The sequence below is a fragment of the Pipistrellus kuhlii genome, unplaced genomic scaffold, assembly GCF_014108245.1.
Source record: "Pipistrellus kuhlii isolate mPipKuh1 unplaced genomic scaffold, mPipKuh1.p scaffold_m20_p_2, whole genome shotgun sequence".
Taxonomy (NCBI): Eukaryota; Metazoa; Chordata; class Mammalia; order Chiroptera; family Vespertilionidae; genus Pipistrellus; species Pipistrellus kuhlii.
Genome location: NW_023425515.1, coordinates 19,699,892 through 19,725,280, shown reverse-complemented (window position 1 = coordinate 19,725,280; position 25,389 = coordinate 19,699,892). Strand labels below are relative to the sequence as shown.

At 33.3% G+C, this 25,389-nt stretch overlaps 1 protein-coding gene across 3 annotated transcripts in view; it reads right to left on the bottom strand.

The window, feature by feature from the left end:
- The window catches only part of SMC4 (structural maintenance of chromosomes 4), a 38,429-nt gene that overhangs the window by 10,387 nt on the left and 2,653 nt on the right, over nucleotides 1-25,389 (bottom strand). For all 3 annotated transcript variants that reach the window (XM_036447313.2, XM_036447316.2, XM_036447314.2), the window contains exons 4-17: nucleotides 24,852-25,043; nucleotides 23,328-23,504; nucleotides 15,548-15,712; nucleotides 15,165-15,292; nucleotides 14,544-14,684; nucleotides 13,732-13,882; nucleotides 10,639-10,803; nucleotides 9,508-9,741; nucleotides 7,225-7,410; nucleotides 5,633-5,794; nucleotides 2,479-2,704; nucleotides 2,309-2,385; nucleotides 1,479-1,631; nucleotides 30-156 (exon numbers count right to left, since the gene is read on the bottom strand). In XM_036447313.2, the coding sequence (XP_036303206.1) occupies nucleotides 30-156; nucleotides 1,479-1,631; nucleotides 2,309-2,385; nucleotides 2,479-2,704; nucleotides 5,633-5,794; nucleotides 7,225-7,410; nucleotides 9,508-9,741; nucleotides 10,639-10,803; nucleotides 13,732-13,882; nucleotides 14,544-14,684; nucleotides 15,165-15,292; nucleotides 15,548-15,712; nucleotides 23,328-23,504; nucleotides 24,852-25,043 (2,284 nt within the window). The remainder of the gene's footprint in view (nucleotides 1-29; nucleotides 157-1,478; nucleotides 1,632-2,308; nucleotides 2,386-2,478; nucleotides 2,705-5,632; nucleotides 5,795-7,224; nucleotides 7,411-9,507; nucleotides 9,742-10,638; nucleotides 10,804-13,731; nucleotides 13,883-14,543; nucleotides 14,685-15,164; nucleotides 15,293-15,547; nucleotides 15,713-23,327; nucleotides 23,505-24,851; nucleotides 25,044-25,389) is intronic.

Below are 25,389 nucleotides of genomic sequence, written 5' to 3'. Positions count from 1 at the left end.
AAAAAAAGGGTTTGTATCAGTAAACATACCTGTTTTGAAAGCATTAACATTTTCTTCTAGCAATTTTTGCTTTTTTTTGTCAGGGGCTGTAGCAAGTACATTAGCTTCAAGTTCCTTAACTTGGACATTCAAATATTCTTCTTGCTCTGATAAAGGCTACAGAATGGTTTTAACATTAAAGGTCAATATTTTAACCTAGAATCAACATTTCGTTTAAATATTTTGAACTAACAAAATTTTGATTTTAAATCTTGCTGAAACCGGTTTGGCTCAATGGATAGAGCGTTGGCTTGGGGACTGAAGGGTCCCGAGTTCGATTCCGATCAAGGGCATGTACCTTGGTTGCAGGCATATCCCCGGTGGGGGATGTGCAAGAGGCAGCTGATCGATGACTCTCTCTCATCGATGTTTCTAACTCTCTATCTCTCTCACTTCCTCTCTGTACAAAATCAATAAAATATATTTTAAAAAAATAATAAATAAAAAAATCTTTAAGGACAACATACAAATAGGAAAACAGCAGAAAATATGAACAATTTATCTAAAAAAACGAAAACAGCCAACAAACACATAAAATCATAGGTAAATTCACTACAAAGACAAGTTAAAATGCCATTTCTAATAAATCAGAGTAGCAAATTTACGATGTACTGAAAACCACCTTTTACAATGTACTGCAGACTTAACACTAGTGTGTTAAGACTTGGAAAAATAATTATAACCATCTTTTTTGAGGTCACTTTGACCTTATGCACTTACCCACTGTACACATACTGAGTAATAATTTTAATTTAGGAATCTAACCTAAGGAAATAATCGGATGAGTATATATGAAGGTATACCTAACAAGGGTATTTTAAACATACACAGTATACATAAAAACATTTAAAATTATATAACAAAAGGCTCTAACACAATTGCAAACGAAGTAAATTTTCATTGGTTTAGCAAGAAAACCCTAATTTCTTAAGTAAAGAAGTTAGTGTTACTCATTAAAATTCCATATGTATACTTAATATGCATATCCATACGTATCATATACATAAATATGCATGCAAATTAGGTGTTAATATTAAAAAGTCAAAAAATATACATAAAAATTGAGGGTAATATATTTTGAGTATTTCCTGAAAACTGTGTTTTGTTTTTTTAAAAAGATGGTGAGCATGCACTGCTTTCGTATAATTAAGAGACGTACCACTATGAAAAGAGGATGAAAATAAAGGGTCACACAGTTGTTTAGAAAGCCACGTTTTTGCAGAGTACAAAAGGGAAACCAGGAATAGCTGTGGCTAGAGCAACACTATGACAGGGCATTTATCCATTAGAACTCAGGGAAAGAAATTCAACAGACAGGCCCTCCACTTAGAGATCCATACCTTTCTCCCTTATATTTTACAATTGTAAACCCACAGCAAAATGCTTCTGAGAAATTACTACGGAATTCCACTAGTTTCAGCTAATACTGATTAGAGTACCTGGATGCTTGCAGTAAACTTTTCCAGTGTATTCCTCATTTCTCGTTGACTATGCTTTAATTTAACTACTGCTTCTTCCAGTTGTACTTTCTGTTCCTGAATTTGTACTGCTTTTTGAGAGTCTCTCTGCAACTGCGATTCCATTTTATTTACCTACGAAGATGAGTACCAGGGAAATAAGTTTTCTATAACAGTTGTTCCAGATTAATAGCAAAGGCAACAAAAGACACCCTATGTAAATACTTAAGTGGAAGGATATAAACTATTTGAAAATATGGGGGTGGAGGGTGGGGGCGCGAGGTCAGGAAAGCATAACTTGTTGGAAAAAGTCAGGAATCCAGGACACCTAAGCATATGTTTATAAGGAAGAAAAAAATACATCTAGATTCGGAGGGTGTAAATAGCACATAGCAGTTTTTTCCCAGACATTTTTATAAACTTATGGGCATATAAAATATTTTGAAATAAAATTTGGAAATATGGTCAGAAGTCTCTACTATACTTATACTTTAAAGAATGACTTTGAAATAGAGAAAACCAATTATATGATGCAGTTATGATTATGTGAAAAAACAAGTTAAATGTGAAGTAAATTATGAAATAGCCATATGATTCAAACGTAATAGAAAAAAATACGTTGGGCATATATATTTTCTAATTAATGTTTTATTTTTATAACTTAAAGGGCATTCCATAAAACCCTACATCTAATTACAGAAAATTCAATCTGTCAAAATGTGAACACTACTTTAAATTGAATTTTATAGTATGTATGCTATACATCAATAAAACTATTTTTTTAAAAAAAGGTATGACTAAAATGTGCTGACCTCTTCTTCAGAGACTTCAACAACTGAGGAACCCATTCTTCCTTTCATTACTTTGCTTCCACCACCAGTCATTGTACCTGAGAACAGAGGACAGAAGTCAGACTGAGACGTCTTCCCGCAACAAGATTAAATATAAACACACTCAGTAATAGGAATATAACCGCTGTTACCTGACTGTTCTATGATTTGCCCCTGTAACGTCACCACTCTCCATCTTCTGTCTCTTTGATATGCCACTCTGGTGGCTTGATCTAAGTTGTCAGCTACTAAGGTATCCCGTAAAGCAAAGTAAAAAGCTTGGCGAATTTTCTCATCTCTTACTTTTACTAAATCAAATAATCGAGGAGTATTTTCAGGAGTTTGAATTTTGGTCATTTTTTTTGCCCATACTGCCATCTAAAAGTAAAATATTAAGTATATTTATTAAAATAAAGAATAAATCACTTTAAGATAGTAAAAGTTCTATACATGTATAAAATGTGGGGACTTGTATACAAAGTTCTGAGTATCTGTATTAATTGAGTACAGTAGTTCCCCCTTATTTGCAGGGTATATAGTCTAAGACCTTCCCAGCTGATGCCTGAAACTGTGGATAGTATGAACCCTATTTGTACTATGTTTTTCCCTATACATACATACCTCTGATAAAGTTTAATTTATAATTTAAGCACAGTAACAGATTAACAACAAATAGAACAATTATAATCACACTATAATAAAAGTTATGTAAATGTGATCTCTCTTTGGCAACAGATTTAAGTGACTAACAGACAATTAGCATATACAGTGTGGGCACCCTAGACAAAGGGAAAAATCTATGTCTGAAAAGACAGTCTGAGATTTCATCACACTACTCAGAACGGTGTAAAATTTAAAACGTATGAACTGTTTACTTCTGGAATTTTTCATTTACTATCTTCAGACTATGGCCTACAACTGGTAGCTGAAATCACAGAAAATGAAGCTGCAAATGGGGGGTGGGGGGTGAGCGACCCCTACTATATTCATTGTTATTTTTTAAAAAGGGGTAGTTATAAAACTTTATGCAAAGATGATATGATCTTACATACATAAAATCCTAAAGAATCCTGCCACAAAACTTAAAACTGATGATGAATCCAGCAAAATTGTAGGATACAAGATCAATATACAAAAATTAATTGTACTTCTATATACTAGGACTGAAAGTGAAATATTAAGCCCAAGCTGGTTCATTTCCAGTCAAGGTCACATGTCCAGGTTGTGGTCTCGATCCTACAAGCTGGTGTGCAGGAGGCAGCCAATCAATGATTCTCTCTCATTGATGTTTCTCTCTCTCTCTGCCTCTCTGAAATCAATTAAAGAAATATAAAAAATGAAATTAAGAAAACTCAATTTATATAAAAAGAAAAATCCCCCAAATTTTTAAATTTAACAAAAGAAACACAAGACCTGTTTACTGAAGGCTATAAAAGATTATGGTATGAAATTAGACCGACATAAATGGAAAACATTCTAGGTTCATGGATTGTAAGATTTAGTATTATTAAGATGGTCATACTATCCAAATTGATCTACAGACTCAATATAATCAATATCAAAATTTCAGTTGCTTATCAAAGTTATATAAATCACTCTGTAAGTTATATGTTTAATCATTACTTTGTACACACAGAACTAATGATATAGTATGTCAAATGTAATTAAAAAATAAAATTCCAATTGCCTGTGTACTTTTGGGGGCAGAAAGTGACCAGCTAATCTTAATACTGATATGAAAATTACAGGAACTCAGAATAACCAAAACAATCTTGATATCAAAGAACCAAATGAGAGCCCTGGCCAGGTAGCTCAGTTGGTCAGACCACTCTCCCGATATGCCAAAGTTGTGTGTCTGATCCCCAGTCAGTGCACATATAGGAAGCAACTGGTGGGTGCATGGATGGGTAGAACAACAAATCAGTGTTTCTTTCTCCCTCTCTAATCAATTAAAAATAAACACTAGAGGATTCCTGATTTCAAAACTTATTACAAAACTACAGTATGGTACCAGTACAAAGATAGATAAATGTAGAGTGCAGAAATAAACCTTTATGGTCAGTTGATTTTCAACAAAGGTTTAAAAAAATTCAATGGGAAAATAATCTTTCCTAGAAATGGTGCTTATTTCCCAAAGGATACCCACATGTAAAGGAAGAGAGTTGGACCCCTTCTTTACACTATATTGTAACATTAACTCCACAGAAATTTAAAACCACAATACAGTAAATGTAAAATTATAAAACTCTTAAAAAAAAGAGGAAATAGATTAGAGGTTCCTTGGGGGAGTGGGGAGAATATGGGCAGTGACTACTAATGTGTACACTTTCTTTTGGGGGTGATGAAAATAATCTAGAATTACAGTTAAACAACCTTGTGAATATACTAAAATTCACTGTATATGTTAAAATGGTGAATTTTATGGTTTATGAACTATCCTGTCTAATAAAAAGTAATCTGCAAATTGACCATCACCCCAACACACAAGATGGCTGCCCCCATGTCGACACAAGATGGCCAACAGGGGAGGGCCACTGGGGCGACCAGGCCTGCAGTGGAGGACAGTTAGGGAAAATTGGGCTGTCAGTGGAGCTGTTAGGCGTTTATTAGGCTGGCAGCCAGGTGAGTAGTTGGGAGCCAGCAGTCCTGGATTGTGAAAGTGGGATCAGGCCTAAAAGTGCAGTCGGACATCCCTCAAGGGGTCCCATATTGGAGGGTGCAAACTAGGCTGAGTGAGACACCCCCCTCCCAACGTGCACAAATTTTGTGCACGGGGCTTCTAGTATTTCAATAAAGGTTTTATTTTTTAAAGTAATTATTGATGATGGAAGTTAGAAATGTAAACTACCATTCACTCTAACAATGAAATGTACAATCCGCTGAAACCAGTTTGGCTCAGCGGATAAGAGTGTCGGTCTGGGGACTGAAGGGTCCCAGGTTTGATTCTGGTCAAGGGCATGTACATTGGTTGCGGGCACAACCCCAGTAGGGGGTGTGCAAGAGGCAGCTAGTTGATGTTTCTAGCTCTCTATCCCTCTCCCTTCCTCTCTGTGGAAAATTAATAAAAATAAAATATATTTTAAAAAAAAGAAAAGAAAAAGAAATGTATAATCCTTTGGCGAGGGGGTGGGGGTGGGGGAGGGATTACAAAATCCCCACCCCCCCACAACCATGTAACCACAGAGCCTATAATCCTCAACACCTATCAGCTGTTAACTGAATAACCATGAAGAAAAAGCTAGAATTCAAATATATGAAAACAATACTTGGCACTTAAATTATCTGTAGCTTTTTATGAGCACCTACCTTATCCAGACCTATAAAGGTCGCAACTCCAATATTTTGTCTTTTAAGGAAGTTGACACATTCTTGGGCTGTATCAATAGAGTCAACAACAATATAGTCTAATGCTCGACAACAGGATGAAATAGCAACATCATATTTTTCATCAATTGCTCCTAAGTCCCCCTAATATAATGGGGGGGGGAGGGGAGAAAAATCAATTTATAATCAGCAAGGAATTAGGCACAGGATCATAACTATTCATAAAGATTTTGCAAACTACTCTTAATTGAAAAACTATACTTATACATGAATTTAAAAAGTACAAGAAGGGAACACAATGAAAAATGTGTTCTTATCATTCAATTAGTTTTAAATCTGCCATTTAAAAGGTTATGAATGTGCAGATTTTAAACTTTTATTGAAAGCTTAAAATGAAAGAATTGCTTTCATTGCATAAAAATTAAAACCTGGGAATTTGAAATCTAAAAGTACTATGAGCAAAACAACTCCAATTTCTTATTCAAAGCCATCTATGATGATGAATGGCCTAATGAAACACATTTGCTTACTTATCAATCTATAATAAATTAGCTACCAAGCAACATTCACTGACTAGCTTTATTTTTCCCTGATGCAAATGAATAGGATCAAATTGTGTACCTTTGAGAAAATAAAGTAGAAATCACTTAACATTTAGATAGGAAACTACTATACTGGGTAATTTTCATTTTGTGCTTGTGAATCACTCTCTCCTGCTTTCTTCTCTGGAATGCTGACTCAGGGATTGCACCAACTGGCTCCTTTGGCTCTCTAGCTTTAGCTAATGCGAGGCACCAGCTAGAGAAACGGGCAGGGTAGGAGATGAATCAGGTAGAAATATATATTTTCTCCTGGTCACCCTCTAGTCATGGCCACAGCTTCCCTCTTCAGTCTCAGGAGTGGGAATGGTCCCCACTATTGCTAGCCTTGGGTTTCTAAATATCCCTCATTGATGTTCCTAGACTCTAGACACATTTTTTGATATAATGGTATAAAACCCAGAATATAATTATCAAATTCTTTTATTTTTTAAAAAAAGTATAGAGTAGTTTTGTTCAAGTTTACCATTATGCAAGTTTGTTTTTCCCCTTGGAATTAAAACAATTATCCAAACCCCTATTTTTAATATCCATACCACAAAGAATTTTACCATGCCTGAGTTTACAAAATTTTTAAAATTGAACATCTTTTAAAATAAACAAAATGTGCCCTAGCCCATTTGGGCTCAGAGAATAGAGTGTTGGCCTGTGGACTGAAGGGTCCCGGGTTCAATTCCCAGTAGGGGGTGTATAGGAGGCAGCCCATCAACGATGTTCCTCTCTATTTAGCCTTTCCTCCCTTCATCCCTCCCCCCTTCCTCTTAAAACCAATAAAGCAGTTACATTTAAATTAGTGACTTCATATGGCAGCTGGCTGCCCCTGTGACATTTGTTCATCAATTTATAAAATGAATAAATAAAAATGTATTTCAATACAGTGACATTCAATATACACTACTTTAAGTCTAGGCAGGAAAATTATTTACGTTTTTCTTGAAAGAAAAATGTAGTTATTTCCAAATAAATCTACTTTACCAATCTTCCATATATTCCTGGAATCCTGCCAGATTTTTTTTCTTGTATTATTGCATCAAGGACTTTCCCTCTACTTTGATTCATTGCTAAGGAACTCTTTGCCTCTTCAACTTTTTGGAAAAGATCACGAACCAAACTTTTACATTTTATTTCTTCTTCTGTAAATTTTTGAAGTTCTTTTTCTTTCTAAAAGTGAAAATAAATAAAAAATGTATCCCATGATTCTATGCCTAGTCATAGAATTAATTGTAATGCCTCAAAAAAAGAAAGAGAAGACCAACAATAAACACTTAAACCAAAACTAAGAGACCATACTGCAACTGCTAGTTTGGTTTTGAAAAAATGTGGATGGATTTTCTATGTTAAAATGGGCATAAATTATTTGGATGAATAATAAAGAACATACATGCAGTATGGTTCTAGGAGCAATATACTGATTGATAGAGCAAGTAGTGCTGGGGCTGTGGAAATTCCAGTTTGAAACCACAATTATACATAACGTGTCCTAACTCTTAAATTCTGTATGAATAAGAAAGCAGACTTTGTATAAGACCCAGAATATGGGTGACCTGGCAGAGCTATGGTTATATGTGCTATGCTTTCTAAAGAATAATGAAAATTTATTAAAGAAAAAAAAAAACACATTAAAAAAGCAGAGCTCTAAAATGAAGGGGCACATGATGAGTGAATTATACTGCTACACAAAATGTCAGGCTACCAAAAGAGGAACCACCTACATGCACACAAAAAATTCAAATTCCCAGTTGGTAAATCTTCAATTTAGAGCAGCCATTTTTTCTGACATTCTCCCTCATTTCCTGGCTTTAAATGATCACCTCTATTACCAGTCACACTAGTATAAAGTAAAAGCTCAAGTTACAGTTACAACTTACCCAAAATAAACTGAATTACTAGGGAGGAGATAAGAAGTGGTCACTGGATATCACTTAAGTTTACATTTAAATTCTACATGGTCAAGAAATTCAGCCAAAACCGGTTTGGCTCAGTGGATAGAGCATCGGCCTGCAGACTCAAGGGTCCCGGATTCGATTCCGATCAAGGGAATGTACCTTGGTTGTGGGCACATCCCCAGTGGGGGGTGTGCAGGAGGCAGCTGATCGATGTTTCTCTCTCATCTATGTTTCTAACTCTCTATCCCTCTCCCTTCCTCTCTGTAAAAATCAATATATATCTATAAAAAAGAAAGAAATTCCCAGATGACCAAATAGTGTACATTTACTAAAATGGGGGGAAAATAAAAACAAATTATTTCCAAAATTATAGTTTCTCGCCAAAACCGGTTTAGCTCAATGGATAGAGCATCGGCTTGGGGACTGAAGGGACCCGAGTTCGATTCCGGTTAAGGGCATATACCTTGGTTGTGGGCACATCCCCAGTAGGGGATGTGCAAGAGGCAGCTGATCAAAATTATAGTTTCTCTTCATATAGCATTTCCTATTGCTATCTTGCCTAATGAGGCTTTTGGAGGACTCAAGTTACAAAGTTCCTTAGATAATTCACTCAAGAATAGGAGCACCACCAATGGGCTAAAATAGGTATCTTGATTAAAACAGTTTCTAGTCCCAAAAAAGAAAACTACATCCATAAATTTAAAAAGATTACATTAATATTGTTGACTTGCATAATCATCCACAAAGGTATTTATGGCTTTTCATTTATTCTTGCATAAATTGTCTAGACATAGATTTAGGGAATCACAAACTTCCTTTTATTTAAATTCCATGGGAAGGAATGGTGGTGGTAGCAGTGTTATTTGCTGTTTGATGTTCCCGGGTAGAATACAGCAAGTGTCTTGATAGTCTCAGTTCTTATCAGTTGGAATACTACACTACTAACCCTATTCTTTTGGGGAAGATTAACACTAACTAAAAAAGAAAATCTACACATGTGCTTCTGGACTTAGGATGAGGTTTTATACTAATAACCCGACTGGGAAGTTGAAAATACCATTAACTAAAAAAATGCATTTAATACACCTAACCTACTGAACATCATAGCCCACACTTACTCAGAACATTTTTATTAGCCTACAGTTTGGCAAAATCATCTAACACAAAGTCTACTTTATTATCAAGTGTTAAATATCTCATGTAACTAACGTTTATCACTTTTACACCATCATAAAATTAAAAAATCCTAACTTGGGGACCATCTGTAACCAGTCGCCTCAAATGTTGAAATTAACAAAAAATAAGAAAAACATATATATAAAACTTGGGTTGATAAACGATATTCAGATGAAATACAGAAGCCAAGATTTACCTCCTTTAATTCGCGTTCAGTTTGAGGGAGTTTTCCTTCTATATCTCTGATGGCAGTTTTCCTTTCTTTGAGTGTCTCAGAAGCTGCAACTAGAGCTTCCTTGGCTTTACTTAATTGAGACACTGCAGTATTATGCCGACTGAGATAGATATCAAGCTCTGATTGGGCTACATCCATCTTCGAACGGGCTTCGTTTACCAATTTGCTGAAACCCATAAGTTCTTTCTCTTGACTCTGTTAAAATATGATAGACACCGTTAAATCTGTAATGTTTTCAAACATAAACTAAAATAGAAACCATGTATTTTGAATTCAACTTAAGAGATTCTATTATACAAGCATAATACATACAATTAAATAATTTTTACAAGAGGAATGGACTATTTTGCTACATAGTCTTTCCCAACTGATTTTATGAGTTTAATGAGGTAATATTAATTAGTATGCTCATTTTAGAAGTCCTATATCTATACTAATAAAAGGATAATATGCAAATTGGTCAGGACGCCCTCACAGTAACGACTGTAATAATGTAATAGTTATCTAATATTTCCTAATTTCTTAATTTCAAGGCACTTATGATATACATATATTTTATTTTTATAAAGATTCATAAGATAGGTTATTATTTTTTGCTACTTTGAGGAATATGACTTGGAGACATAACCTATGTAAGATCAAAGATGACTTGAACCAAGAACTAATACAAGGACTGTAGTTTTAAACTATCACATAAGAGCTATAGAAGCAAAACAAGGGATGTAACCTGTGTACTTAGTGTGTCTCAGGTTTCTATAGATGGTTACCAAGAAAATAATTTAAGATGAAAAAGAAAATTTGATGATGAAATAAATAGGGTCAACAAAGAATGGCATATATAACAAAGTATTGGACGTGTTACATTTTCTGTAACCTCTATAAATTCTGATTAATAAAAAAAACACAAAAAAACACAAAAAACAAAACAAAAACAGCAGAAAAGATAAATAGTATAGGCTATTTTTAGGAATGTTAGGTTAGATATTAAAGGTCCAAACTTTTTCTTCTAACAGGTCAGTTTTCACTATTACTACAAAAACAATCGAGTTAAAAAAGCCACTAAAATAAACACCAAATGATGATGAATCTTACTTCTTTTTCTTTCTGAAGCCCTTGTGTTTCCTGTTTAAGGCTATCCATCACTTCCTTTAATTTGTCATCTTCTTTCTCTTTTTCCTTCTCAAGGGTATTCTTTCTAGTTGTTGTCTCAGTTATGATCTTCTCACTCTTGGCAGGTATACTTACAAATTCTTCTACCTAAGATTATAAAACAATTTAAAGGTATAGGAGCATGTGTGTAAGGCTGTCCAATACCAACAACATTTGACTTATTAATAAGCATTTCTCAGGGTCTTCCAGGTCTTTGTGCTTTTCTTTGTATTTATCGGGTCTAGTAATAATTAATGTCGTTTTTAAACATTCGTTTAAAATCTTGCTTGGCGTTGACTTGTATTGACATAACCTTCAAACACGTGGTATCTACAGAACATGTGAAGTGCAATTAACAAGTTTTGCTTGAAAAAGTTTGTGTTTGGTTTGGTTTTTGTTGCAAAACTAGGGCTAAGAAGATGGCGGATGAAGAGCATATTCGGCACTGCATGCTTTATGAGTTCCAATTAGGAAGAAAAGCAAGTGAGGCTGCAAAAAACATCTGTAGTGCTCTTGGTCAAGATGCAGTTAGCGCGAGAAAATGCCAGCGTTGGTTTGAGAAATTTCACGAGGGAAATTTTTCGTTAGATGACAAGAGTGGTCGAGGCCGTGTGTCCAATTTTGATCAAGAAGCTCTTCAAGCTCTTTTGGTGCAAAATCCTCAAATTACCCAACAAGAGCTTGCGACAACTTTAAATTGTTCACAAAAAACAATTTCCAATCAATTGTGTGCACTTGGCAAAGTCCAAATGTTTGGAAAATGGGTTCCTCATGAGTTGACCGACAACAACCATAATCAAAGAGTCACAATTTGCAGTTCGCTCCTCTCTCGTCAAAACCGTTTGCCGTTTTTAGAGCAAATTGTTACCGGAGATGAAGAATGGGTGCTGTATGTTAATTTGAAAAGGCGGCCTCAATGGTTGGACAAAAATGAGGCTCCGCAGCCCACGCCAAAACCTGACTTGCATGCGAAAAAAGTGATGTTGTGTGTTTGGTGGAATTTTAAAGGAATTCTTCATTATGAACTTTTACCATCTAACCAAACCATTACAAGTGCAGTGTATAGTGCCCAATTGGAAAGGTTAGCCCAAGCTTTAAGAGAAAAAGAACCCGCGCTGATTAATCGGAAGGGCATAATTCTTCACCACGATAACGCACGACCGCATACTGCAAGAATCACTGCTGAAAAACTGCGCCAGTTGGAATGGGAAGTTCTCCCTCAACCTGCATATTCTCCTGATATTGCCCCTTCCGATTACCATTTGTTTCGTTCTTTGCAAAACTTTCTTCTTGGAAAAAGATTTAATAATGAAGAATGCCTCAAAAATGCATTGACCGAATTTTTTGCATCAAAATCACAAGAATTTTACAACAGAGGGAGGGATTAAAATGCTTCCTGAGCGTTGGGCACAAGTAGTAGAAAACAACGGCAACTATATTGTTGATTAAATTTTGTTGTATTGTTTAAATAAATTTTAAAAAGTATTAGAAAACGACATTAATTATTACTAGACCTAATAGATTTGAATTAGTTTCAACAAGTACTTCTTTCTCTCTGTAGTAAAAAAGGGTATCTGCAAAGGATATCTGCAAGTATTTTCTTAACCATTTACTGAACTTTCTATAATCTCAGTCTAATGGTAAAGCTACTATTATGAATTCCTGATTCCTTATGAATAAAATTCTTCCTGCCTGGGTCAACTTCAGGCGATAATTATCCTTTCACCTATTAAAAAACTCAAGACTATATGAGACCTCTAAAAACTATCCATCATGGTATATTAAAACTTACCACAAATTATTTTTATACCCCGTAGCTTCCCTCAAATCCTAAGATCTTTCATAACTTGACCCTTCCAGAGTTATCATATAGGACTACTACTTTATTCCATTACTACCAATAACCATTTACCCACATTTGATGCCCAAAGGCCAATTCCTCAATAATAGTTACATTTGGTTATCTGTCCAATTTAGGGGTTACTCCCAAATCCATATAATATTTTGTTTCTTCTGATGATCTAGTAATAGCAAAGTTCAACATTTCCTTAAATGGCATTCAACAAACATTGATTCATGTAATATTTGTTATTATACCAAGAAGAAAGTATTTTATGAAAAAAAAAAACACATTTAGAAAATGCTTATAAGGTAAAACAAAGCATTATAATTACTGTATACCGTAATTACATGAGAGCTTAGGTGTCATATCTATTAGTATCTGATAGAGCAGTAGTCGGCAAACTGCAGCTTGAGAGCCACATATGACTCTTTGGCTCCTTGAGTGTTGCTCTTCCACAAAATATCATGTATCCTCATTAAGTTAATAACAATGTACCTACCTATATAGTTTAAGTTTAAAAAATTTAGCTCTCAAAAGAAATTTCAATTGTTCTACTGTTGATATTTGGCTCTGTTGACTAACAAGTTTGCCGACCACTGTAATAGAGCAATGAGCATAGTTTGAAAAGGTCCCAAATTAATTATTAGAGTCTGGCCCCTAGCAAGGTAGTCATTCCGATCCAAAGTTCTTAATTTTAAAAACACCTTGTTGAAATTACCAACTTTCCCTTCCCTCCTTATTTTATTAATTTCTTTATTGATTAAGGTATCACATATTTGTCTTCAACCTCCCATTCCAATCCTCCATCCCCCCTCCCTTCCCTCCTTTATTAAGGAGGAACTCAATTTAATTTTTGTAAGAGGTAATATTTTTAAGCCTATAATACATAACAACAAAAAAATCTTTTTAAACCACTATCCTAGTAAAAAGAATATTTATCACCAAAGTAGAATTGCTAATTTGGTAAATGTTTCTCCAACAATATACTATATCATAGAAACATATGCTCTAAAACTCAAAATCAATGAATGTTTTGGGGAAAATATCAGGTTTGGAGATCAATCTTAAACACATATTCAGAATCCCCACACATTCTCTTAGATAATAAGGGGCAAGCACATCCATGAAAAATCATAAAATCTAGATCTGATATGCAGACATTAAATTTTAAGGATTTCTTGCCTAAAACCCACCTTTTCTTTTTCTTTTTGAAGTTGTTTCTCAAGTTTTTTAGCCTTACTCGAAGCATGTTTTAATTTTTCTCTAACTTGAACATCTTCCAAATCTAGCTGTGTAAATTTTTCTTTGTTTTCCTCAATATATTTTGTAATTTTATTCAGTTTCCTAGCAAAGCAAGAAAATTATCAAATCATTATTTTTAGATATTCAGATATTTAAAGGCATATTATACCCTGCCTAAACATTTCCTCTATAAATGTATCCAAGCTTTTAAAAGGTAGGGTCCTAAAACAACCTATTTTCAAGTTGATCCTAACACCACACCCCCCCCCCCCCCCGATTTGAGAAAGCCATCAAGTGATTATGAGAGTTATTTTGCCCTTCTACTCTGGATGGGAACTAATTACATTCCCCATGGACTACAATATTTAGGCATAAAATTTTCTTGTCATAAAAGTAAAACTTAAAAAATCCTATCTAAAATAACCCCAATTCTACTTCAATTGCATCTGTGAACTCTTTATTCTTAAAACAATCTGCCAGATTAAATACTTATTTTCGCTGTGAGGTTTTGCTTATGAAATTCTGCCACAAGGGGGTAGCATCCTCCATTATTTTAAGACTTGAGCGTCAAATCTAATGACGACTGTACTGGATACAGGGCAATTAAATGTTTCCTTTTGTCTGTAAAAGGAGACCATTTTATATGCTGGCAAATGTATTATGCTCATGTGCTACCAGCAAGTTTATAATTAGATACATATACATACAGATAATAAAATTAACTGAATTTAAATACTTATAGTACTTTCCAAAAAATTATTACTTCTCTACATCTTTTACAGCTTTATTCTTAGCTTTCATTTCATTTGATAGCATACTGCTCTTCTCATTAATTTCTTTGGTATCTTCATTAATTTTTTCCTTTTGAGTTTCCATTTCAGCAACTCGTTTCTGCAGGTCATGACTAGAGGGAGAAAAAGAAATTGGAGATCCCCAAATTCCATTTTTAAAATTATGTAACGGATTTTAGTAAAACCAGCCATTTCTAAAATATTCTTAACTACAGCCAATTTACAAATACCTGGGACTATTGGGGGAATGAGTGTATGAAGGAAGGAGGGTGGGGGGCGGGGGAAATAGCAAACCGGGTGACTAGAATTAGGAACAAAATAGGATCCATTTATAAACAAAATTATGTCTTGTCATAGGAACTAAAAAGTATATATAAAACTATTAAGTATAGTAATAAATACTTGTGAGCCCACTTGCTAACTTAAAGCATGATACTTTAAAAGTCAACTTCAATACTATGGTAAACAACTTCAATTTAATGAATTATTACATAAAATAATTTTTATATTTTTTTTACTTCACATTGCTCTAATACAGGGAAAAAAAACAACAACCGGATTTGACTTATTGTCAGATACATTAAGGTACTTACATGTAATATTGACAAACATGATTCTTTTTTCTAAATATTTCATTTTCCAAGGTAAGAAATTCAATTGCTATGTTTTTCTCTCCTTCTAAGGCATCTTTTTCCTTTTCCACCATCTTAACTCTGTTTAACTACAAAAATCAAGTGTACAGATTGTTAAAAAAACAAACACAACACTTCAAATGTACAATCTGAATTTAAAGTATGCCAAAATGGGATAAAACATATAAACTGCATTAAAATGTTAATAAAAAATATAAAATTCAATCTAAAATAGCAAACATTTTTAAATAATTATAATAGACAGTAACTTAAATATTTGATTCCTAAAATTTGCTAATAAATGAAACCTTCTGATTTACAACAAAAATGTACAAAAGATTCACCTTCTCTCCTCTGTGTTCATTCAATATTTCAACTCTTCGACACAAGACTTTAATAGGTTCATTTAGCCGTCCACAACCAATTATATCTTCTAAATATTCAAGCATACCCTCATCATGTTCAGTCTGGCCTTTTGGTTTCATCATAGCAATTTGTTCAACTTCACCCTTTAAAACAAGTCATTATTTCACACTCATTGTGAATGTTTAGCTACATCAACTTTAAATTAGGAACAATTAACAAATCCATTAGTAACCAACAATTAAGTGTTGTAAGTCAGTAGTTTGAAAATTTATTTATTTTTAAAAAATATATTTTATTGATTTTTACACAGAGAGGAATTGAGAGAAATAGAGAGTTAGAAACGTCAATGAGAGAGATACATCGACCAGCTGCCTCTTGCACACCCCCCACTGGGGATCTGCCTGCAACCAAGGCTCATGCCCTTGACCGAAATTGAACCCGGGACCTTTCAGTCCGCAGGCCGACGCTCTATCCACTGAGCCAAACCGGTCTCGGCAGTAGTTTGGAAATTTAATAAGATACAAATAAAAAATGTCCCCTCATCAGGCCAGTGTGGCTCAATGGTTGAGTGTCAACCTATGAACCAGGAGACCACAGTTTGATTTCCAGATCAGGGCACATGCCTAGGTTGTGGACTAGATCGCCAGTGGGGGGTGGGGCACATTCAGGAGGCAGTAAATCAATGATTCTCCCTTATTGATGTTTCTATCTCTCTCTCCCTTCTTCTTTGGGGGGGGGGGGGGGGAGGGGGGGAGAAAGAAGAAAAAAAGTTATTTCCACTGATGTTTTTTTTAAAAAATGTATTTTATTGATTTTTTACAGAGAGGAAGGGAGAGGGATAGAGAATTAGAATTAGAAACATCAATGAGAGAGAAACATCAATCAGCTGCCTCCTGCACACTCTCTACTGGGAATATGCCCGCAACCAACATACATGCCCTTGACCAGAATTGAACTTGGGACCTTTCAGTCCTCAGGCCGATGCTCTATCCATTAAACCAAACTGGTTAGGGCTCCACTGATATTCTTAATAGTTAAAATTTCACATAAGGGGATAAGAAATATATATTTATACTTGCATAAACTCTTATTGTATACACCCACATATACACAGAACCAAAGGAAGTTCCCATTAACAATGTTCATTCAATATAAATAAAACTATTAATTTTTCTACTAAGCAAGATTAGCCATATAATCTATAATTTGATTATTGTGGAGACATTACCAATTACCGTGTTTCCCCAAAAATAAGACATCCCCTGAAAATAAGACCTAACGCAACTTTGGGAGAAAAAATTAATATAAGACACTGTCTTATTTTCGGGGAAACGGTACTAATAACACAATTAGAGCTCTTATTTTAAAACCAAGAATTTTTAAAAAAGACCCTTCATTGATCATCCTGACTCAAGGTGAATAGTATTATTAAACTTTCTATATAAATCTGGTGTTTTAAGTTGCTCAAGTGCTGGGCTTCATAAGGATGTCTCAAAGTTCTAACTTTCTAAAAGCAAGACCATTAACTGGAAAAGAAAATGACCTGTTTTTCTCATGGTAATAATAGAAGAAATCCAATTGACTGATACATGACACTGAAAAACTTCTGTTTGCAATCATTAATACTAAATTTTGAATTGTAATTAAAATCTTAGAAGAACATTACATATTAGTATTGATGCAGTTTAATTACAAAGAGAAAAAAAGAAAGAAATCCACAAACAGTAACCTTTAAGGCTGACTACCAGGCAGTCATTTGGTTTGGTAGCAGAGAAAATTTTGTCTGAACATGCTCAGACAAAATGCTGCTATTTACAACATAAGGGGCAGTCTAGTTAAAAAAACAGAAATACTCCTTTATTTCAGAAAAATAGCAAAAACAAAGGTAAAAATTTACACATTTAAAAAGAATATATTACTCTTTCTCAATTTAAATATTTACTTATGAATGAACCCTAAAAATTGAGGGTAAAATTTGCTTATGAAAATGTATCATATTTACCAAAAGCCTCAACATAATTATGAAGTTAAAAAAAAATAAACATTTCATTTTAATATCTACTCATAGGAATAATTTTTAATATTTATACATCACCACATTTTCTACTTTGACAACAAAGCAGCACATGATTATCAAATACAAAGTGAAATGTTATCCAAAGAGCCTGTTTAGATTTAAGTTGTGTCATGTTGCAATGAAAACCATAATACTTTGTATATTTGCTGCATGTTAAAAAAAAAAAAATCAAGCTGTTTAAAATCTGTAGTATGAACTTTAAAACTTCACTTTTTTTTTGTTCTTCAGTATGTATGAATTAGTGTTTTAAATAAATTGGTGTTTAAACTAAAATATGTAGATATTTATTTATATTAAGTATATTTTATTCTTCTTTTAATGACTAACTCTTTCCAAATATTTGCAGCAACAGTTTTAAATTTTAGACAAGATTTAAGTCTGGAAAAATATACAAAGCTTTGCATTACAACAGGGTGGATGAATCCCACTTATTGAAAAAGCCGTTATTCAAAATTTTTATAAGCAAGGTTTAGCAATATTGACACTACAGACATTCTGCACTAGATATTTTTTGTTGTGGGAGCTATGCTGGGCTTCTTAGGATTTTTAATAGGATCTCTGACCCCGAGCCACTAGAAGACAGGAGCATCTCCCCTTCCCTAGCTGTAATAACTTAACTACCCTCAGATGAGAACCATCCATCTACTTGTTTATATCTTTTGGGTTAATATTTATAATCCAAATAATAGCTGACACCGGTATTAAAATTATGCCAAGAGAACTCACATATCTGAGTCAATTGGTCACAAAACTTAAGCACCAGTATACATTTTTCAGATAACCAAAAGTTGGTATTCAATATGCCAGTTTACATTGATAAAAATATTCCTAAACACATAACATTTTTTTTTGTGGCCAAATTACTCATGGAAGAGATGGACTACCACTATTAGGAAACTGCCTAGCTATGGGTATAGTAATTACTTGTTTTTGGTTATTTGTTCCTCCTTCCTCTAACCCCAATTAAAATGAAGGACATACATTTGTAATTCCTTTTCATCTAACAAGATTGCCCAGTTGAAAATAAATATCAACATAAAAGACAAGGGCATTTATGAATCCAAATAGTTCCATCTCAAGCCCCATATAACATTCAGTTTTAGATTGTTTTATTATATGGCAGGCAAATTATTTATTTATTTATTTATTTATTTATTTATTTATTTATTTATACCAGTTATGATCAGATTACATAACACTATTGAACCGACAAGCTGTGAGAACATTTAGGCCTCTACTTGTCACTTGACTATTAGGACTGCTATGGCACTCCAATGGCAACCTTGGATATTTCTTGATGTCCTTTTTTCTCATTTCTTTTTCCATTTTGTGCCATTTCATATATAATCTGTGAGTTGATAGTCTGTGCCCAAAGGACCCTATCTTTATTTTGCAGAAATATTACCTATTCCACAGTAAATTATAAAATATAGTTTTAATTTTAGGGCCATAAACTTAATACATTTCAGAGATAATTTTAAAGCATCAACTTGAGCCGAGGCCGGTTTGGCTCAATGGATAGAGCGTTGGCTCGGGGAGTGGGGGGTCCTGGGTTCGATTCGGTCAAGGGCATGTACTTTGGTTGCGGGCATATCCCCAGTGGGGGGTGTGCAGGAGGCAGCTGATCGATGACTCTCATTGATGTTTCTAACTCTGTATCTTTCTCCCCTCCTCTCTGTACAAAATCAATAAAATATATATATTAAAAAAAAAAAAAGCATCAACTTGACTTTTTTTTTTTTTGCTATTATTTACTACAGACTGTTTAAATTATGTTCAAAATATATCAGAGACATTAAACAACCGTGGAAAATATCAACAATGTTTTTGGGTGTGTTTTTGTTAATCCTCACCTGAGGATTTTTTCTATTCACTTTTTACAGAGCATGGAAGGGAGGGAGAAGGCTGGAGAGAGGGAGAGGGAGAGGGAAACATTAAGGTGAAGCATATTGATTGCCTTCCACACGAGCCCCAACCAGGGCAGAGGATCGAACTGCAGTTGCAATCCAAGTACACGTCCTGGACCGGGAAGCAAACCAGCAACCCTCCAGTGCACGGTCCAATGCTCACTAAGCCATACCGGCCAGGGATCAACTATAGTTTCTAAGAGTATCACAGGAATAGCAATCATACTTCAAGAGAATATTTATACTACAAAGCCTTAAATATTAACTTATTGTGATTCAGCTATACCATTCTTTGATAATTTAATTTACAGGAATACAACATAAAAATCTATGAGGAATATGATTCTTTATTCTTATTCAAAAAATTTAAATTTTAGTAAAAGCACGAACCACATGAACTCAAGAATAAAACTTTCCCCTCTAATAAGGCCTACAAGATTCTAAAGACAGACATGAGTGTTTGCATCACAAATAGCCCATAATTACTGAACTTTGAATTTTTACCTAGTCTTAATTTTTTTATGTTCTCCATTTTCACTGTAAATTAATGTCCTTTATTTTTTAAAAAATATTTTTTAATTGATTTCAGAGAGGGTGGGAGAGGGCAAAAGTCTGCATGTTATGCTAGGTTTAGAGAAACTATCCTGGAAAGAGATGGATATTTAATAATTCAGAGGTAAGTTATTCTGATCTCCAAATTATTAAACAATAAGAAGAAAATCTTGCCAGGACCGTTTGGCTCAGTGGATAGAGAGTCGGCCTGCAGACTGAAGGGTCCTGGGTTCGATTCCGGTCAGGGACATGTACCTTGGTTGCGGGCACATTCCCAGTGGGGGGTGTGCAAGAGGCAGCTGGTCGGTGTTTCTCTCCTCATCGACATTTCTAACTCTCCCTCTCAATTCCTCTCTCTGTGTAAAATCAATAAAATATATTAAAAAAAAAAAAAAAAGTAAAAAGAGTACAGGTTTAAAAAAAAAAATCTTGGTTCTTGTCTTCAATTTTAATTAAGATTTTATAATATAAACACAAAGCACTCCTTGCTAAAGCCTTCTCCAATAAACCTCTTCTTTCAAATTAAAAACAAAAAAGTAAAATAAACACAAAGCATATAAAGTTGAAAAGTTTGACACCTTGAAGGGAGCAAATGCATCCAAATCAACTAAACCTAACTTATAAGTCATAGTCATCAAAAAATGCTTTTCAGAGCTAATAAAACCCTACCTGTTTACACAGATAGCTATTATAATGGAACAAAGACTCCCAAACCAGGTATATATATAAAAGAATAAATATAGAAGTATGGAAAGTACAATGGTCAATTATTTTATCTAACACCTTTTGAAATCATGTATAAGTGCCTATAAGGACAGGAATAGGATTTAACCATCTTTGTATCATTTATAGCATCTTAGCATAGTACTCTTTATTAGGTATCATTTGAGTGGATTTTAAATGGATTCAAATGGTAGAAATGCCTTCTAGAAGAATGTACTAAAATAATATAAAATAATATAAACACTGTAAAAAAATTTACCCAATGGACTTCTGTTGAACATGATCCCTGGCCAGTCTATACATTTTATTCAAAGTAATCACTATGTCTTAGATGGTAATTATTATATCTCTACACATCCAGCCTCTCAAACCACAGATAGTTTTTAAGTAAACATTCTTCAGTGGGAGGGAAAGAAATAAAAACCACGTTCTTACTTACCTTCAAATGCTTTAAATCTTTAGTACAGGAGTCGATTTTGATAAGGAACTAAATAAAAACCCATGGAAACGAGGGTAACTTTCCCTCAAACTTTTAAATGAGGCATTATTAGTTCTACCTAGTCTAATCCCTCTTTCTTTTTCCTACCAGGTGAGTTCCTAAAGTTCTAATCAAATGGAATTTAATCTGTTAACTTGGAAAGTTTAACTTGGTATTAAAAATATTTAAAACAATTTAAATGTTAAGATGACATAAAAAGATTGATATTATCATGAGGACAAATGGCTTAAGTATCTTAGGTACTTGAGAAGTATATAATTAATATAAATTTGACAATTTAAAAATTCTTTTTTTTGGGGGGAAGCTGTTACTTAGCTTCCTTTATTACTGAACTATGGAGAGATCTGCACCAAGGAAAAAATTACCCTTATAAGGATTAAAATGCAGCCCACTTTATTTTAATGTCTTTGCACATGTGTTAAATTTTGATTAACCCAAGAAAACAGTAAATAGCAAATTATAAACAAAAGACAGACACAAATAGATTCTTGCAAAATGGTATAATTATCAAATTTATCATAAAGTGATATAACTTTTCATACATATTAACTAAACCAAGTTTTTAAACATAAGTCCATAAAAAGTTAAATTTTATTGTTAAATCTCCAAAAAGTTTTAATTCCATGTCTGTGCTAACTCAAATTTTAGATCCAGAACTGACTTCCCAACATTAAAAAAAAAAAAAATTAGTTTGGGTTATAGAAGTATTACAAATGTACTGTGTCTGGTAACAAAAGGTATTAATATAACTCATTTTAGAATGATTCTTATTTACCTTGTACATACACTATGCATGTCTAAAAGTAATACTTTCTTTGTTGAGGAACAAAGATAAAATGGAAAAAGGGGTTAAAATTTTATAAGTTTGTTATTGGAACACTCACGTTCTCCTAACAAAACTTTTAGTATCAAATAAAAATTCCCAATTTAGTGTAAAATCAGTAGGACAAGATACTAAAGAATATTAGCAACTCTATATCACAACACAGTTTTTTGCCTTAATTATGATACTCTTGGTGATTCTGGACAGGGCCCAGAAAAAAGATAGCCTCAAAAAATTTTTTAATACATCTGACAAAGCTATGCTTTACACTAAAAACTTTTAAAAAAGGTAACACTTAAAGAAGAAAAGAGAAGGGATTTTTTTTTTTTTTAACCAAGCTATTTTGGTAGAATATACCCTTACTCAAATAAAGAATACAGGTTTTCTAATAAAAATCAACTTAACACCAGGTACTTAATTTTATACCCCTTTAAAAAAACGTTAACAGTCTTGATACTTAAGAATGAAATATCAGTTACTCTCTGATCTTCCAATAGTGGTTTCAAATAGGCCATTCTAACCAAAACAAAAACCAACTTGAGTTAAGCTTTTGTTAACCATTCTAAGTGTTAAAAAAAAAAAAAAATTAAATTAGCTAGATACTCAGGTAAATTCGGAAACACCAAGTGTACAGAGTCTTTTCTTTTTGGCTATATAATATTAGCAGAAATAAGAATAAGAACAAAAGCAAAGGAAAATAAGTATTAGGAGATAATGAATCTCATTTAAAATTTTATCCTAAAGGGAAATACAAACAAAAATGATAAATAGTTGCTATATCCCTGTCACGCTAAAGCAGCACAATAATATTGGTGTTTAATGTTTATTCCACTACGCCAATATTTACGTGCTGCTAGAGCGGAACAAGTATGTCAGTCCACTCAAACATGAGAATCTGATGATGAAAATATAGTTCTGAATGAATTTCCTTAAATTTCTAGAGCAGCAAATAATGATTCGCATCTTGACTATAGTATGTAAACCATGATGTGCTGCTACAGGACTTTAAGGCCTCAGAAATACAGAATTCATCCATCAGGGAAAATCCCCGTAAACTTTATTGGAAACACACACACCACAACAACTACCAAAAACAACACACAAAATAACTAAAAACAAAACCCTCCCACAAAAGTAATAGGAATAAGAGGGCTTCTAAAGTCTTTAATAAATTTACCTGCAAGATTAAAAATCTATTATGGTCCAAGTCAATGCCATGGCTTCGAAGAAGATTTCCAACATCCTTAAATGTCTTTTTCTTCCCACTTATGTGATAGACAGAAGTATTATCTCTGTAGGCCGTCCTGGATACATAGAAGTTACTGTTAGGAATGACTTCATAATCATCCCCTTCCTGTTTTGAGGAAAAACAAAACCAGAAACAATTTTGGTATTAAGTTACTGCTCCACCTTTTATTCAAGTCAATTGAAACTAATTATATGGATTAAAAATTTTAAAGAACATGCATATAAACTCGAAATAGTTACTTTTCACAAATTAACTCACATTGATAGATAAATTACTAGTCCACAAAAAACAAACAAAAAAACAAAAACAAAAACAAAACTTGCAAAGAATGATTCAAGGAAAAAAGAAGGCAGGCAGTAATGAGGTGACACAATTTTTTTTTGAGGGGGAGGGGAAATATACTTTTAATGAAGGTAAGAGAATTGTAAAAAATTGACAACTATACTCTGCACATTAAAAAAAAATTATCAGATTTAAAAAGTGAAGCACAAATCTACTTTAAACCCACGTGCCCTTAAAAGCTATGTCATTTTGAAATTATGACTTAAAATTTACATGAGTAAAATGTAACTTATAGGCAATGGAACAAAATCTGCAATTCAAACTGTACAATAAAAACCTAAGCAACAAGAAAAAAAACCTGAGGGGAAAAAAAATTAAAATAGATGCCACTACATAAATTTAAAGCCCTTTATATTAAGAAAAAATTAAAACAAAACCTATGAGTCAAGTCACATTTCTCCTCCTTGTGTAATTAAATTTCTATATTTTTAGGTTCTGGCCATTTTTGAAGCATAAATTTTCAAAGTTAATTATTAATTATAAGAGAAAAAAAAACCTATACTAACAAAACTGTAATCTAAAGAGTCATTTTACCTACAATTGTCTCCTTTTCTAGAAAACAAACGTGTTAGCTTAACCCATCCCGTTTTAAAAGAGTAGTTTAAAGTGAATCAAAGCTCTTTCTTATCAAATACACAGAACTACAAATAACATTCGATTTAATGTGAACTGAAATAACAGAGATGATTAAACTTAGGCAACTGTTACATTTCCAAGTTTAGGTAATTCATCTGAAAGCAATAAAATATAACTTAAAAAACAAACCAAAAATGTATAGTAAAAGAATGCCTATTTGGCGCTCAGAACATTAAAACTGCTTGATGCTTTATTCCAAAAAGGTAAGCACTAACTACTATGAACTACTTAAAATTAATTTTCCTGGCTAAAATTTTCAACATTTTAAGTTTAACAGCTACCACCAACACTCCTCAAAAAGAAAGTATGGTCACGGAGGTAACTAAATCAATAATGTGTTCTGCTTTAACCAGACACTAACTTTTAAAACACAAATTCAAGCCAAAAATAAAACGTGTAATGTATTTAAATTATTTGTATTAAATTATCTGAGTAAGAACTCAAAGTTGCAAATAACTAGTCAAAGTCTCTTACCTTATCAATTATCTTTTGAAAATGAACTTCCACAGTACAACTCTGAATATCCTTGTGTTCATCAGAATTATGTATTAGTACCGAGAGTTTTTTAGATCTTATTTTTTGTGCTCGATAGCCAAACACGAAAAGCATAGAATCAATAACATTAGATTTGCCACTGCCATTTGGCCCAATAATACAGGAAAAGCGCTGCATAAAAAGAACAGAAAAAAAAAAAAATCAAAGTGAAGTTTAAAAGGTCATACTACTGATTTTAAACGGCTTATTTAACATGCAGCAAATCTACAAGTATTCTGATTTGCATTGCTACATAACACAATTTAAATTTTCTTACTATTTTGCCACAAGCTTGAACACTTTTTTAAAAAGGCCACATTCTAATTCTAACTTTTTACAAAATTCATTCTAATAGTAAATAGAAAATACTCCCTTCAAACAAAAACTTACCAATTCTATTCAGTGAAAACAATTTTATAATAGGTAAAGAGGTACCAAAGATAATCAGATAAAACAAAAGCTAATTTGTTGTTAAAAG